At 36.8% G+C, this 15,062-nt stretch overlaps 1 protein-coding gene across 1 annotated transcript; it reads left to right on the forward strand.

The window, feature by feature from the left end:
* Positions 1–39: 39 nt before the first annotated feature.
* LOC124162949 (ribosomal RNA-processing protein 8) lies at positions 40–15,040 on the forward strand. The gene is made up of 6 exons (XM_046539716.1): positions 40–330; positions 670–777; positions 1,175–2,283; positions 7,423–7,584; positions 14,361–14,597; positions 14,751–15,040. The coding sequence occupies exons 1-6, from the start codon at positions 250–252 to the stop codon at positions 14,959–14,961; spliced, it is 1,908 nt and encodes a 635-aa protein (XP_046395672.1). The 5' UTR covers positions 40–249; the 3' UTR covers positions 14,962–15,040.
* The last annotated feature ends 22 nt before the right edge of the window (positions 15,041–15,062 follow it).

A 15,062-nucleotide genomic window follows, 5' to 3' on the forward strand; every position in this document is an offset into this window, starting at 1 on the left:
TTAAAATAAAGGTCTTCCCTGTGGATTAAAAATTGCCTCGTTCTAATACATCTGCTCCGTTATCTCTCCAGCTGAAGCGATAAATACTTTTCGAGCTTATTTCCAGGATTAATTTAAATTTTACTTCTTGAGCCATTCCCGAAGTTTCCAAAAACTTCAAGTGAAATAACGTTTGTGTTTTGTCAAATGTCATGCCGTGTGCACGAGCGAGGGTGGTGAAGAATTTAAATTGTTGTTCCTTTCGAAAATATGGAATTTTTCGAAACCCCTTCTTGGGATGGGGACATTGGTGCTGATAATCTGTCCCATGACCTATTTAGACCTCACATTGTAAGCCTCTATTCTACTACTGTTTATAGTGAAGTTTGTTTAGTTATGCATTGTGTGTTTATAGTTAGTTGTCGGTCCTTGGACAATAATTCTTCAGTTTTGCTTTGTGATAGGTGGTGCGGTGAGCTCCTTAGGGTTCAATATTGTGCTGCTTTACTGCTTGATAACATAAAATGACATTGTGAAAATGCTATGCCAGTCTTCGGGATTCATTAATGTTACTCCATATGATTTTCAAGGCTCCCTTAAAACATTAGTTATAGATTCTTTTATTTAGCTTTATTAAAAAAGTACGAATCTTAAATATTTTCTTCTTCATTGGTCGACAACTGGCCATAGGTCTCCAGAGCCAAAGTTCCCAAGAAAAGGAAGAGAAATAAGTATCCAAGATCATCTGAGGGTCATGAGCTTTCAAATTCCGTGGACTGCCCTGCCGAAGAACCGAAGGTAGATTGTATTACAGGCTCATACTATTGCATTTCTTGCTATCATGCATTGTAAATCTTCTCTCTAGTGAACTGTGTTTATGCATTTTATGATATCATTGTTAGTGGTTTCATGAATCTATTGAACACCTAATGGAAATAGCCATTAAGGGCTAGAGAGTCAGGCTTCATAGTATCAATAATTTGTAAAGGGTCATGATCTTTTTTATCCCCGAATTTCTATTTTAATCATTCTGCATGAGTGTGTCCTTAAAGCATTACTATGTAAATTTTCACTTGAGGTAAAAACATCTCAATATTTGTTTCATTTTTGCATACTGAATCACATGCTTACAGTTATGTTAGTTCAGAATGTATATTTACATCTCCTGTTATGACTGTGTTTTTCTCATCGCTAGGTTGCTAGTATGAAGAAAAGGAAAAGATCTGAAAAGAGGAGGAAATCTAATAATTGTGATCAAGGCTTGGCATCCAAAGACAAAACAGACCTCCAAGATGAACCCAAAATAAGGAATGAAAAGACATTGCAATCTAGAAATTCAGATTCACCAGTGAATAAACCTCCCCCAGACAGCAACAGAGTTGATAATGATTGCCAACTTTCCGTTGTTTGTCCCACACTCACTTCCACATCACCATCAAGTCTCACAAAACGTAAGAAAAAAAAGAAAAATAACAAAGTTTCAAATGACGACAAAAATAAATTGAAACTTGAGCATAATTTAAAAAAGATGAAAGACAAACTTAATTTGAGTCTGAAAACCAGCTCATCTGAAAGCAAAATCAATGACAAACTCTTCAGCGAGGATAAAGGTCAAAAGCAAGTTAAGTCTAAGCATGCTGTCATTACAGAAGTGAATGGGCATACTAGTGACATCGTTACAAATCAGAAAAGAAAGTTGGCAAAACAAAATCAAGATGTCATTCATGATAACCGCACGAAAAAGAAAAAAAAGGAAAACCGTACAAAGGCTGAGGGAAAAATTCTCATTGAGGAAATGGGTGGTAACCATTCACCGAGAATATCTAAAAAAATTAGTGATAATTTTACCCTAACCAAAGAAGCAGATGGTCATGCTAGATCACCTCTTCCCCTGTTGAAGAGCAGCCACAAAACTAAAAAAATTAAAAAGGAGAAGAAAGATTCCTCCAATGATTCAGCTAAAAATGATAGTGAAACTTCGAAAGGATCATCATGTCAACTACCAACATTGCCACAGTCTACAAAGAGCAAAAAGCGTAAGCATGCTGTCAACTGTGAAACTGGATTTAAAAAAAAGAAAATAACAGAGGAAGGTGATTTCAGCGTGGAAAACCTTTCTAATAAATCTAAAAAATTACAAACACAATGTACAGATATGGAACTGCACCAGACCATGGAGCCAGATGATGAGGGTGGGTCAAATATTTCTCACGGCTTAAGAGACAAGGGAACTTCAGGTGGATCTAAGAAAAAGCTTAACTTGCGAGATAAAATGATGGAAAAACTTCGTGGCTCAAGATTCAGGTGAGTGTCATTGCTTTAATTCATGAGGTATGAAATTTATGATTTGCATGAAGGTGAAATGGTATAGATTGTAAAGAATTGTAAAATGATGACTGGAGTTTGTAGGATCTTCAGAGTGAATATTTGAATTATCTTGTACGTATCAGAATTTTTAATTGCGATGATTGAGCTGTATAAGATCACTCCATTTTAGCATAATCATTCTGAGTGGCAATTGAACCATGTGAATTGAAAATTCCTCTCACCCTCACCATCTCAATTTCCTTTCAAATTAGGTAAGTAATTATAGAAATTACTTGGGAGTGAGGCTACCTTTAGATAAAGTCTCATATGTATTCCTGCAATATTTTTATTGCATTAACCCTTTCGAGACGGTGTGGTTCTCTCCTAAGCAGGACTGATAGACTGAGCCCCAAAATACTCTTTGGTTCCCTCTGTACAGTGCATTTTTACAGGACATTCATTAGGAAGGGTGTTGTGGATAATCACACACTCTCTGCACCAACCTTTTGCGACCCTTCCTAGTGGAGTGCATTACCTCAGACTCTGAGGGTAGATGGGCTCCCTTCTTTATAATACTACCAATGGCATTGGTTCCGGTCACCTTATGATTTTTTTATTTGAATGAGCTATGTACATGGATAATTGTTGCTTGTACGTAAACTACAGACTTCAAATTGAATTCCTAATTTTTTAATCTGAGTATTGTCAAATTAAGAACTTTGTTTAAAAATTGTAAATGCTGTTTAAAAGATAAAAAATTCAATTCTTAGTTTATATTTTTTGAGCCAGGAACAAATTTTTATTTAGCAAACTGACTGAATGAACAGTTGTACGACCATGGTCCCTTACCTCTAATAATAAGAGTGGTAATGTAAGACGTAGGGTACAAGTAACTGCTCCTGGAATTTGAACGTAAGGCCCAAGCCCCTATGTATCGGGTCTCAAAACTATGACTTCACGTACTTGCAATCCATATAGGAGGGGGAGAGCTAGGATACGGATATTTTCGGCATTTGTTTGCCTGCGAAGGAAAATATCTGACGAAAATTTTTTATAAAATATAAATAGCTTCATATTTATATACTACATCATCTATTTGTAAGGATTCTCAAGCCAATTATAATGAAACATTAATGTCAACCTGGATTATCTCAAAACACCCCCACCCTTCAAGTTAAAAAAAAAAAAACAAAAATTTAGTGCCCCAGCATAATGAATTCTGAAATATCAGGAGGGCGAATTAGTGACGTGATTGACTGCTGCTAATACCATTAACCCCTTGGTTGGGGGCAGAAATTTCCTTATCTTTCACCTGGTGGGGAGCAAATCCACCGATTTTCGGAGATGCCGTTTTCGAAAAAAAATTTATAGTAAAGCTATTGCACAAAATGGCAATATACTTAAAATATATTGGTATAGAACTTCTGACAAAGCAAAAAACATGCAATGATGCATAAAGAATGAATATTCACGCCTTCTCCGCATAACATTGCGACGCGACGGCACGCGCGACTATAGTCGCGTTCCCCACATGGGGAGCGGAGTCCGCTGCGACTATAGTCGCTCTCCCCAGTTAAGGGGTTAACTGAAGTACACCATAGTGCTGGTAGGTTGATGATCTTTTTTTTATCTGAATGGAAGTAACTTTAACGAATTTTGCGATTGGAACTCATAATTTCACCAGCTTGGAGGAAAGGTAAAAGCTCATCTTACAAATATTGTATAGCGGCAGCATTTTTATACATGGGTTTAATGGCAAAGATAGATTGTTTTTGGCAGTTGCTGGTTGTGACCTTTGATGGAGGTGAAGTGCTCCCCTCCTCTCCCTCATTCCTACAGGTTAATTAAATTTCTGCCATGCAGTAACAATTTTTGGTCATTTTAGTTAATTGGAACAACATGCTGAGATTTTGTGGCAAAATTTAAACTATCATACATATCCTGTACCCAATCTTTAGTGAATACGATAAAATTAATCAACTATGCAAGTACGGTTGTAAATGTTTGGGAAAGCATCTATTAAAACTCGCTAATATTTTGTGAAAAAGTATCTAAAAAGTCTGAGGTATTCCTGATTATTTTCACTAATTTTTAGATTAAATTTGTCAATCAGACCTCAGAAATATGTATTTATACATTTGTGAGGTACTTGGAGGACTTTTCCCATCAAATATGGTTAATAGTACAAAATTTATTTGTACTCTGAATAATACTCCAGTTAATTACTAGAATTGGTTTTGGATATATGTATATTGATAACAATCATTTTTATTATCAGCAAAGCACCTAATAATAATAAACTTTTTGGTCGCAAAAATTAATTTTCAAACACCTATTGATTTTAATAAATTGATTTCCTCAGCCCTAATCTTCCTTATTTGAGGAACCCCTTTCAGGTTTCATACCGGTCGGGGAAATAAAAATTGGAACGGGAAGTCAGGGAAATTAAGTAATAATTGGGGAAAAACTCCAGAGGTGCGGCAAAAAGATGAAAATTGTGATTGAAAATAGAATTGCTGTGTTGGAGAAGCAAGTTGGGCATTTTGTTGCCAATTTGGGCTGGGTGGCACGGGGTAGTTCAGACTTGGCACTGTCTTTATTTCAGTCTATAGCATGATGCATTTTGCAATAAAATGTTTGTATACAACTACTTTGCCATTGAAATAAAGTCAGAGAAATATAACATTCGCCTGGAACTCAGGGAAAATTCAGGGAAGTTAAAAGTGGAAAGTTGATATGAACCCCATCTTTCTATATTGAGTGGAAAAAAGAAAAACACAAAACTTTTATACCAATAAGAGCATTGTCTGAAGTACCTAAACTAATTAATTTTCATATGGAAAAAAGCCATTAACCAAAAAGCCAATTGACTTTTCAAAAATTACTTCGTAAATTTCCTACCTCATCTTTATCTAATTAATTTTTACTCTAAATATCATTACATATAACTTTATCCAATATCTGATTCCAAATGACATAGGTAAAAGTAACTGTGGCAGTCATGAGATAGTGAAAAGACATAATGATTTCAAGGAAACAAGAGCACAGAGAAACAAGACACTTTCCTGCAAATATATCAATGTGTACATAATCATGTACACTGATATATAGCACTTATATGGCCTAACAGTGAAACATGTGGTATGGGTATAATATGAAGGCTATGCTGAAGCCATTAAAATCATTACCAACACTCAATGCACAAATTAAAGCAGAAAATGGGGTTACCAAAAAAAATGCTCTGGGAACTTCTGAATTGGCTTTCCTCATTAGTGTAAGCACGTACATAATTGCCCTTTTTATCAGATCTCATTCACAGAAATTCAGTCCTAAGAGTAAAATCAGCCTCTGCTGATGTATATATTTTGTTTAATTTGAATTAGGTATTAGGTGGAATGTATTTGAAAGCATATGGCATAAAATACCTCTTATTTGGGGAAATGTCTCCCATTTATGAAAACTCAAAAGATGTATTTTCTGTACTATAAAAATTAGTATGTACCATTACACTACTGACCATTTTCAAATCACCAACTGAATGGAAAGATGCATTTCACCCTTGTACTAATCAGCATTTTGTTTGTTGAAACAAAAGTATTTATGTACCAACTCACCCATATGAAGATGATGTCTCCATGTTTCTGGGCTTCACGGCGTGGATTTTTTTTTCTTTTTGACGACAAAAAAAAAATCCACGCGGTGAAGCCCAGAAACATGGAGACATCATCTAGACAACGCCGCGGAAAACTACGCATCAAACCCATATGAAATTCCAAAAAAAAATATATCCTGTTAATTCATCTTGTAAGAACCAAATGATCATATATGTACCAATGTAAGTATTTTCAACATTTTTGGACGACTAAGTCTCATTGAGGAGTAGGTTCATTACTTTGATTGAGGTCCTATTGTGCATGTCTGCATGTGAAGTGGAATCAAAATTACAGTGGAACCTCGATATAACGACACCCCACGGTACACTAATAAACACTCGCTATAGCGAATTGTCGCTTTACCGGAGGTGGAGCAAATAATATCCAATATACCTGTTGCGAACAAATATACAGGTACAGGAGTGGTGCGGCGACAGATAAACATCTATCCGATAAACGTAAGCATAAATCCAGACGAAAGGCGATGTTTTTTTGCATCACTAAATTTCCTTACTCAAATAACACTAACTATTCAAACAATTTATAAGCGCAGCACTGAATAAAAATCGTGCAAAGCATTGTTTCGTCAATCATTATATTTTATCGAACGACAGTTTACCACATAAATTTGAGACTGAGCACTCCATTAACTTCATTTCTAACAGATCGCTAGCAATTACAGAGGTTAAGGAGTCTTGATGAAAGTCTTCCGGCGGTGAAACCCTCGCTATGGCGAGAGCCAACACCGAAAGGGTCTCGTAAAAACGAATTCTTTAACACGCTTATTATAGGGTCAATTGACGGTGCATCGGCTATCTCTCGTTATAGCGGGGGTGTCGCTATAGCCCGTACTCGCTTTAACGAGGTTCCACTGTACTTCAAAAATAAATTATGCGTAATGATTTGGCTGTGAGCAGAACCTAAATTTCATATGCTGTACTTTTAAACTGGACTAAACATCTGTAAATCTTGACTGCTTGTCGCAATTACGTGTGTGATATTGAGCTTATAATCATTATTTTATTTTATGTTAGAGTATTTGAGTATATATTGTATATAAGAGTAATAAAAAAAATGTAAAGCATAAGAATGCATTTTTTCATGTGAACATCACTAAAAATAGGTTTTACTGCAGTTTGAGAAATAGGCTAAAAAGAGTTAAACAGTTTTAGTGTAAAAATAAATCATTGTAAAATTGATACTTTGGAATGAAGCTAAGAGAAACATTAAATGATATTACTAATGAGTATGATCAGAATATGGTTAATAATATAAATGTATGGTACCTGTCAAAATGACAGGTTTTGATCAATCAAGGTAGGTGACCAATCCTGGTCCATCTAATGTTAAATATAACTGTGTTTATGATAATTCCCTTGGATTCAGAGTATTTTTCTCTGGATTACTTTTGCTGATGAACTTGTCTCAGGATCGCTGTTAAGTTAATTAGCGTTCACTAACATTTACATTCAATTGACTGCAGGTTTATGAATGAGCAGATGTATAATGCCAAAAGTGAAGAAACCAGGAAGTTTTTTATGTCGGACCAGAAATCTTTTAAAGCCTACCATGAAGGATATAAGCAGCAACTTGTACAGTGGCCCATTAAACCAGTTGATGCTGTCATCAAATACTTGAAAAAGAAGTAAGTTACCCATTGTTAATATTTTGGTTCAGTTCTTTTTCACCATCTGATTGAAATCAAACGTGGGTGAAATGAAATTTTCCTGGGTAACCCTCTGATGCTAAGATGCTGGGATTTATCTGTCTGAGGTTTTTCTCATGCTTACCTTTGATTTATAAAATAAACAGTGCAAGTATTATCTCCTATTGACAAATTTTAACATTCATTACATTTGTGGAGTTAATTCCCCAGTTAGTGAATCAATGTTGAATGGAGCAACGTAAAAAGATGTTATAGCTATTTGAAGGATGTCGTCTTAAAAATATAAAGGAGAATGGCTTGGAATCATCTGTAAATGGTAGCCAAGCCGAAACCAAGTATGCATGTATAAGTTAGGAGCAGGAAGAATGAGTTCTGGGTCTTGACTAGGGAAGCATAATGTTGAGGATATGAAAGTTTTCAGTTACCGGTAAGCAAAATAACTATTGGTGGAGAGCGCAAAGGGAATTGACCAGATGGGAAGTGCATTTACCAAAAGAAAGATTTTATTGCAGCTGAGAACAAAAGGATGGAATTAATGACAGAATTTGATTTGAATCTATATAGAGAATATTTCTTTATGGTGATGAGGCATGAGCAATGACAACGTTAGAGTCAATGAGGGTGGAAGAGTTAGTTGGTAGGATTTTATTTACTATGTGGTTCATCGAGAAAGATTGAGAAATGTGATACTCTTGTGGAATGAAGAAGATAAAGTGGATCAATCAAGTGAGTAAGTTCCAAGAAGTGTGAGATAAAAGTCTTCTTAAAACAATTACGTCTCGCCTTCTTAAAACCTGAGGAAAGAGGCAACAATTTAACCAGCCACCGTATGAGAAATAATTGCCTGAAGAAGAAAATAATCAATGGACTAGAGAATTACTGGAAATACTGTACATATCTTTAGATTGTCTCCTGTGACTAAAGCTGTTGGAGCAACTTTTTAACAATCTTCTGTGGCCATCTGCTTTTGTACCTGGGACCGAAAGTATGGTTGGCCAGTATATTGGCTCTTTGATAGTGTATTGTTAAGTAATATGACTGCAATTATTTGATTTATTTTTCAGACGATGTAAACATTTTTTATCGTTAGGAACCAGTTCAACTTGAATGTAAAAATTCTTGCATATGGATGTACACAAATGAGCTTCAGAATATTTTAATAAATATTCCATGAGGTTTCCATAATATTCCATTCTAATGAATTGATCTAAACATTTCTGGCTAGTGCCTGAGTAAGTTCAGAACCAAGAGGGTTCGGTAAGGAGTCAGTGGTATACCTACTTATGTCTTGGCTCCAATTAATCCTTATGAAGCAAATAAACCTAAAATACCTTCTTCCTAAGTGAAAAATTCAATCATAATCATTATCATAGACCTAATGGAATTTACTTATTAGTGAGTACAGAACGCAAGGATTACACATTAGGTGGATAGGAAGAATGCCTGAGGGTACAAGCACCCGAACACAAAAAGGATTTGTAAAATAAGGAGGGCAAATCCCAATTTGCAGCTTACCTCCGGGCAGAAGGACATCAGGCTGATTTCAAATGCTTCAAATGATATATGTTCAGTCACAGATAAAATTAATGCAAATCTCAGTACATATCATGTCACTGGGGCATGCATGAGATTTACTCCAAAAAGTTTTTAAAGAAAATTTTCCTTCCTTACTACTGGGAATTCACTTACCTTATAACCTACATACTGTACTGGATTCACCTGGAACTGGGAGATACTCTGTAACGACCAGTGATTGGGAGCCGATCGAAAATCCATCTTTTGAGTTATCTTGAGACGTGAAAAAATTATATTGGGAAATGCTGCTCAGGAAGTATAAAAAACTTCAATCCCAGCAGCACAATGTACTTGAAGATGGTCCTAAAAAGGACCATTCAATATCAACCGTGGAGATCTAAACCTTGACAGTACCAGTGCTGCAATGCTGACCCAAGGGCTGAATTTATCCATAACGCACCAAGATATACCACATGAAAGAATCATCACCAAATTGGAGTCTGGTTTCTGGAAACGTTCAAAACTTGTGGTTGATGAAATCAGAGAGGAATGGCTTGCATCCTGTTCTAGGCCAAGCTGATGCAGTCAAACATATCAGTGAGGGATAAGACTGCCCTTAAGGCTCTCTATGAGAACCACTGCAATTTGATTTTACCGGTGGGAAAAGGGGGAGTGCAACCATTCTCATGAAGCTGGAGGATAGCCAAAAAAATTTAAAATCTTCTTTCAGAACTGATCTGTAAGAAATTAGGAAAGAACTCAATGGCAGTTGCGGAGCAGTAGTAGAGGGCAATGATCAAGAAATCCTCTTTTCCACCTGAGGAGTAGAGGTGGCTAGTAACAGCAATGCCCAAACCACTGAGGCTGTATGGCTTACCCAAGGTGCACAAGGAGGGTGTACTACTGCAGCCAATAGGAAGCCAGATTGATGCTCCAAACCTTCTTTGGGAAAGTATGCCTTGCACAGTTCCAGCCACAAGTATGCCTTGGCATACTTGTGGCTGGAACTGTGCAAGATTATATTGGGAAAACTCCTGAGTACATCAAGAACTAAGCCCATTAATTGATGTGATAAGTGGAATGAAGCTCAAAGAGGAAGACAGTTATGTAGTTTTGATGTGATACCACTCTTGACCAACTTGCCCATCAAATAATTGGATGAGATTGTGAGAACACTCACGAGCCCATGAGTACCTAAGGGTCAATCCATTTGAAGTGATCCAAGGTAGGTTGCTTGACCATTTTTAATAATTTTAATTTTTTTAATATGTTTTTCCTACACAAACGGGAAGTTCAAAACCGATTTAAAAAAAAATTTATTTTACACCGTTTACATGTGGTGGCCATTTTTGTTCTGAATCACGGAGCGTTTTTTCCCTTTGAAGACGTTTGCGTTAAATTGATTATCTCTGGACTGCATCGTGCTACAAGATTGAAACTGGCATCGTTTTTTTCAGTACTTTCTTCCAAACAATAGTGCTTCATAGCCATAATTCCCCATGCAAATCTTACCTGTCTAAATGGTCTCCAAAGTAGGGGGTCGAAAATTGAAGAATTCCACTTTTTAGAAATTAAAAAAACCATGAAGGAGAAATTAATCAGAGTTAATATTTTTTTTATAGTAAGATGTCATTGGGTACACACATTTTATAGAGTATCAGCATTGACAACTCACTCCTTAATTGTTTATGAATTTTTAAAATTTGGATTTTTTAAATTTTTGTAACGCAAACGTCTTCAAAGGGAAAAAACGCTCCGTGATTCAGAACAAAAATGGCCACCACATGTAAATGGTGTAAAATAAATTTTTTTTTAAATCGGTTTTGAACTTCCCGTTTGTGTAGGAAAAACATATAAAAAAATTAAAATTATTAAAAATGGTCAAGCAACCAACTTATTTATCTTTGGATCACTTCATATGGATTGACCCCTAAGGATTTCTCTGAGTTATTAGAACACTGGTTACAGAACTCCCCCTCCCTTTGGAATGGCAACTAGGTACTATGAACAGTTTCAACAATGCGATTGGCACTTTCCCCTGTGTATATATTTGGTGCAATAATCATGTGGATACATAGTGCGGAAGAACTGGATAGAACTGGAGCATCATAACATGATAACATCTGTTTCTCTATGGAGAAAGAGAGAGAAGGCAACTTATTCTTCCTGGACATTTTGATAAAAAAATATGACGATTGCAGCCTTGGACTAACCCCCTTTAGATAGGCAGCGCTCACCAACCAGTATCTCAATGCGATGTTACACCACAATCCCACCCTGAAGGCCTCTATGGCAACCTCTCCACTCCCCTGAATCTTTTCAATCTCCAACACCAAATCATTGGATTCAGAAAAGGAAAGCCTGGCAGCAGCATTACAAAATAATGACTGCAAACCAAGAATGGCCTTCAGAAGGGCTAATATGGTGTAGAAGTCGCACTCCCAAATGCATACACAATGCTATACTGTGGAGGATGAATTGACCAAACAGGTATCATTAAATACATCAAGGATAAAGCAAGAAGAAGAAGAAGATTTTTTGCATGGCAATGACCTTCTATGCTGTGCCTGGACCAAAGGACTGTATCCCACTAGGAATTATGCGAAGGTGCATATATCAAGTGCCATGCTCCTGTGAGAAGTCATACATTGGAGAAACATGCTGAGGAATGGACACCAGGATTAAGTAGCATGTACAGCCCACTACATAACCAGAAACAACCCAACTTGTCAGCTATTGCAGAACATGCATGGAGTAAGATAGGGCATGAAATTGATTTTGAAGTGGCGATAAAATTGACACAGAAGAGCCACCAATCCACTAGACAAATCAGGGTAGTCCTGTAAATATTAAAGATGGGTAACTTCAATTGGGGAAATGGCTACCAAAAATAAGCAATGTATGGAAGAGAGTTATAGCCAATCAGTGCTCAACTGGAGATTGACCAGCGCAATAAAAAGTGGCTTCATCTTTGCCCTGAGAACAAAAGGAGGATGGCATTTGAAACTGTAATCCTACTTAACCATTGTATGTGGCTGAAGAATCTGAAATCTTGCAATCACCTGGCAGTTTCAATGTTAAGTAAGTCGAATATATTTGTAGATAACAGGACAATGTGAGCACCATTCCAGGTGAGGTGTGAGCCGAGACTTATATATGTACCTATGTTCTTGGCAAAAATTGGAGGAAAAATTCATAGTTTGGTCATTTGTGTGTTGTGGTATTGTGATGCATTTCATTGCATTGTAATGATACATAAGGAATCGAGTTTGAAAATTCCGTTGCATGATAACATTTTGTGAGCATATTTTCTGGATGAACTTTTTTGAGTAGCTCCCATGCTCGGCACTTTCAAATGCTAATTAGCTTTTAGGTAATTTTTTCTGCGAGCTGATTTACAATGATGGTTAGAGGCCCAGGATGGATATTAGTGAACAATATTTACGTATAATAAATAAATTATTCTCAGGTTTCCATGCAGGTAAGAAAGTCTTAGAGTGCCGACGTTTCGGGTTCCATCTTGTCACCCATTCTCAAGGTTATTGATTAAAAATTTGAAGTGACCTTTAAGATTGGCAACAGAAGGGGGGATTGGTCCGAGGACCAGCTCTGGCGACGGACTTGACCTATCCCCCCTCCTAATGCTGAGCTTCAACAGTCACTTCTTCTTCTTCAGGCTATAGCCCCCCTTGGGCATCCAATTTACCCTAGATGAAATGGTAATTTGGTTTGGTTGGGAGGTTATCCCCCAGGCCCCCACCTAGCCCACCCCCTTGTCCATATCCTGAATCCATTGCTGACGTGATCCAAACTGGCACTGTGGCGAAACTGGTGTTCCAAATTATATACATATGTGTGAATGTTAAAAAGTGCTTGATTAAAACTAGTGAACAATTGTTTATCGATTGGCCATGAGAGGGAGCAATAACATTACTGATCACCAGTTTTTCTCTATTCCCCACTTCTTATCCTCTTGTAATTATGTAATCCAAATAAATCCTTCTAGTATCTAGAGTGAGTCATCAGCTTGACTCCTTGCTCACCACAGACCCACAATCAGCTCTTAATTCCCAACCCTTCCCTGTCCCACTCTTCTTCTCCCCCCTCCCTGACTACCCACAATTCTTACATTATCATCTCCTTCCACACGTGACTATGTGTTCGGTTGTGTTTTACTTGTGTGTCAGTTCTGAGCTTAGCGCAATAAGTCCTCTACCTATGAACATTCAACTTATGAACTGTCGGAGATTCAAAAAAAATTGAGCGTGTCCGAAATTTCAAATTTGACACCTTTTGAGGTTGGTTGACACATCGTGGTGTGACGTAGAGAAACTTGCTTTTTGAGCAGTCTTATCAAAATTTCAATTAAACCATTGTGAAGTTGGGAACTGTTCAGGATTTTGTGCATTTTTTCTGCTTGTGGGCAAGGAAGTTTTCGCACATGCAGCAAGAGCAGTTTGTCCCCTATCGTAAATGCAAAATTGTGATGCAATGTTGCATTCTACTAGATAACTACCCTTTTGCCTTGCTTAGGTTTTTCAACTTACTAACAAGGTGTCAGAAACGCCTCTAGTTTGTATGTCTAGGACTTGCTGTACTGAGAATTGATTTCTAAGAGGAAAATTGCTAATTGTAAGCATATCCATTTTCTACCTAGTCAACTCATAGATTATTGATATTTAGGGGCATTGAAGTGCTGGAATAATTCAATGGTTTTAGTATTTGGTGATATAAATGCAATGAGTCTCTTTTTTGTCTCTCTGTTCTTGGTGCAAGTACTTAAATCTTAAGCCTGAATCATGCAGCCACTTCTTCTTTCCCTAATACATACAGATAACGCCAGTGAAAGCTCTATAGGGAGAGTTGAAGCTATTATTTCCTGGATCATTTTTGCTGACCTTCCATTACTTTAATTGGCCCCAAAAATATTTGTAACCCTCATTCCAGTGAAAGCCTATCAAACTTAAATTTTTTTTCAATGAGCCCTGATTGCTGTAATGTGTTTTCAGGGAGAGAAAAAGCGGCATGCTCAATGATTGAGGAATGGGTATCCCTATATCTATAGACATCCTTGGCATATCATGCACCAAATAGTTATTTTTCAGGGGTCAATCAAGCTAGGTAATATTTGAGTCATATTATGATAGGAATCCCTTGTTAAGGATGTAAAATGATGTGATTCAGGCTTTACTAGCTGAATGATCTTATTCATCATATTTCTTTATTTGATCAATTTACAGGCCTACCAGCTATGTTATTGCTGACTTTGGTTGCGGAGATGCTCTGATTGCACAGTCATTACCCAACCTGGTTCATTCATTTGATTATGTTGCATTAAATGACAATGTTACTGCTTGTGATATGGCTCACACTCCTCTTTCGACTTCAAGTGTGGATGTTGCAGTATTTTGTTTGTCATTGATGGGAAGCAATTTGTCGGATTACATTCGTGAAGCCAACAGGGTGCTCAAAGTTGGGTAAGACATTGTTTTTTGTTTACTTTGCACATACAGTATGCATGTACATATGTAGATTAATGTAAATTAAAAAATTAAAGTGACTAAAGTTTGTGAATATGTAGATTAATGTATAGCTTAAATTTACCGCTGTATTTTTTTTTATTTTGGCAGGGGTATTTTGAAGATCGCCGAAGTAGAAAGCCGCTTCGACAATGTTGAAAAGTTCATTAGAGTAATTTGCAAGTATGGTTTTTTGTGCATCGGTCGAGATTTATCCAAAGACGTATTTTACATCTTTGACTTCAAGAAGGAGAAGAACATCAAAGATGAGAAGACTCTTCCCCCAATTATGCTACGTGCTTGTTCGTACAAGAAAAGATAAATGGACGCAACACAGTCGTGTCGTGTTTGTAAATATGGTGCGTTGAATTTTTATTTAATAAAATTATGCCGAATCAGAACTCTTGTTATTTTTCACCCTAT

The sequence above is a fragment of the Ischnura elegans genome, chromosome 7 (genome assembly GCF_921293095.1).
Source record: "Ischnura elegans chromosome 7, ioIscEleg1.1, whole genome shotgun sequence".
Classification (NCBI taxonomy): domain Eukaryota; kingdom Metazoa; phylum Arthropoda; class Insecta; order Odonata; family Coenagrionidae; genus Ischnura; species Ischnura elegans.

What these genes read in the sequence shown, in the direction of transcription:
- LOC124162949 (XM_046539716.1), top strand. Translation starts at nt 250, where the DNA reads ATGGAATTTTTCGAAACCCCTTCTTGGGATGGGGACATTGGTGCTGAT. An exon ending in ACCTATTTAGACCTCACATT is followed by an intron (nt 331 to 669) that starts GTAAGCCTCTAT and finishes AACTGGCCATAG; the next exon opens with GTCTCCAGAGCCAAAGTTCC. An exon ending in GCCCTGCCGAAGAACCGAAG is followed by an intron (nt 778 to 1,174) that starts GTAGATTGTATT and finishes TCTCATCGCTAG; the next exon opens with GTTGCTAGTATGAAGAAAAG.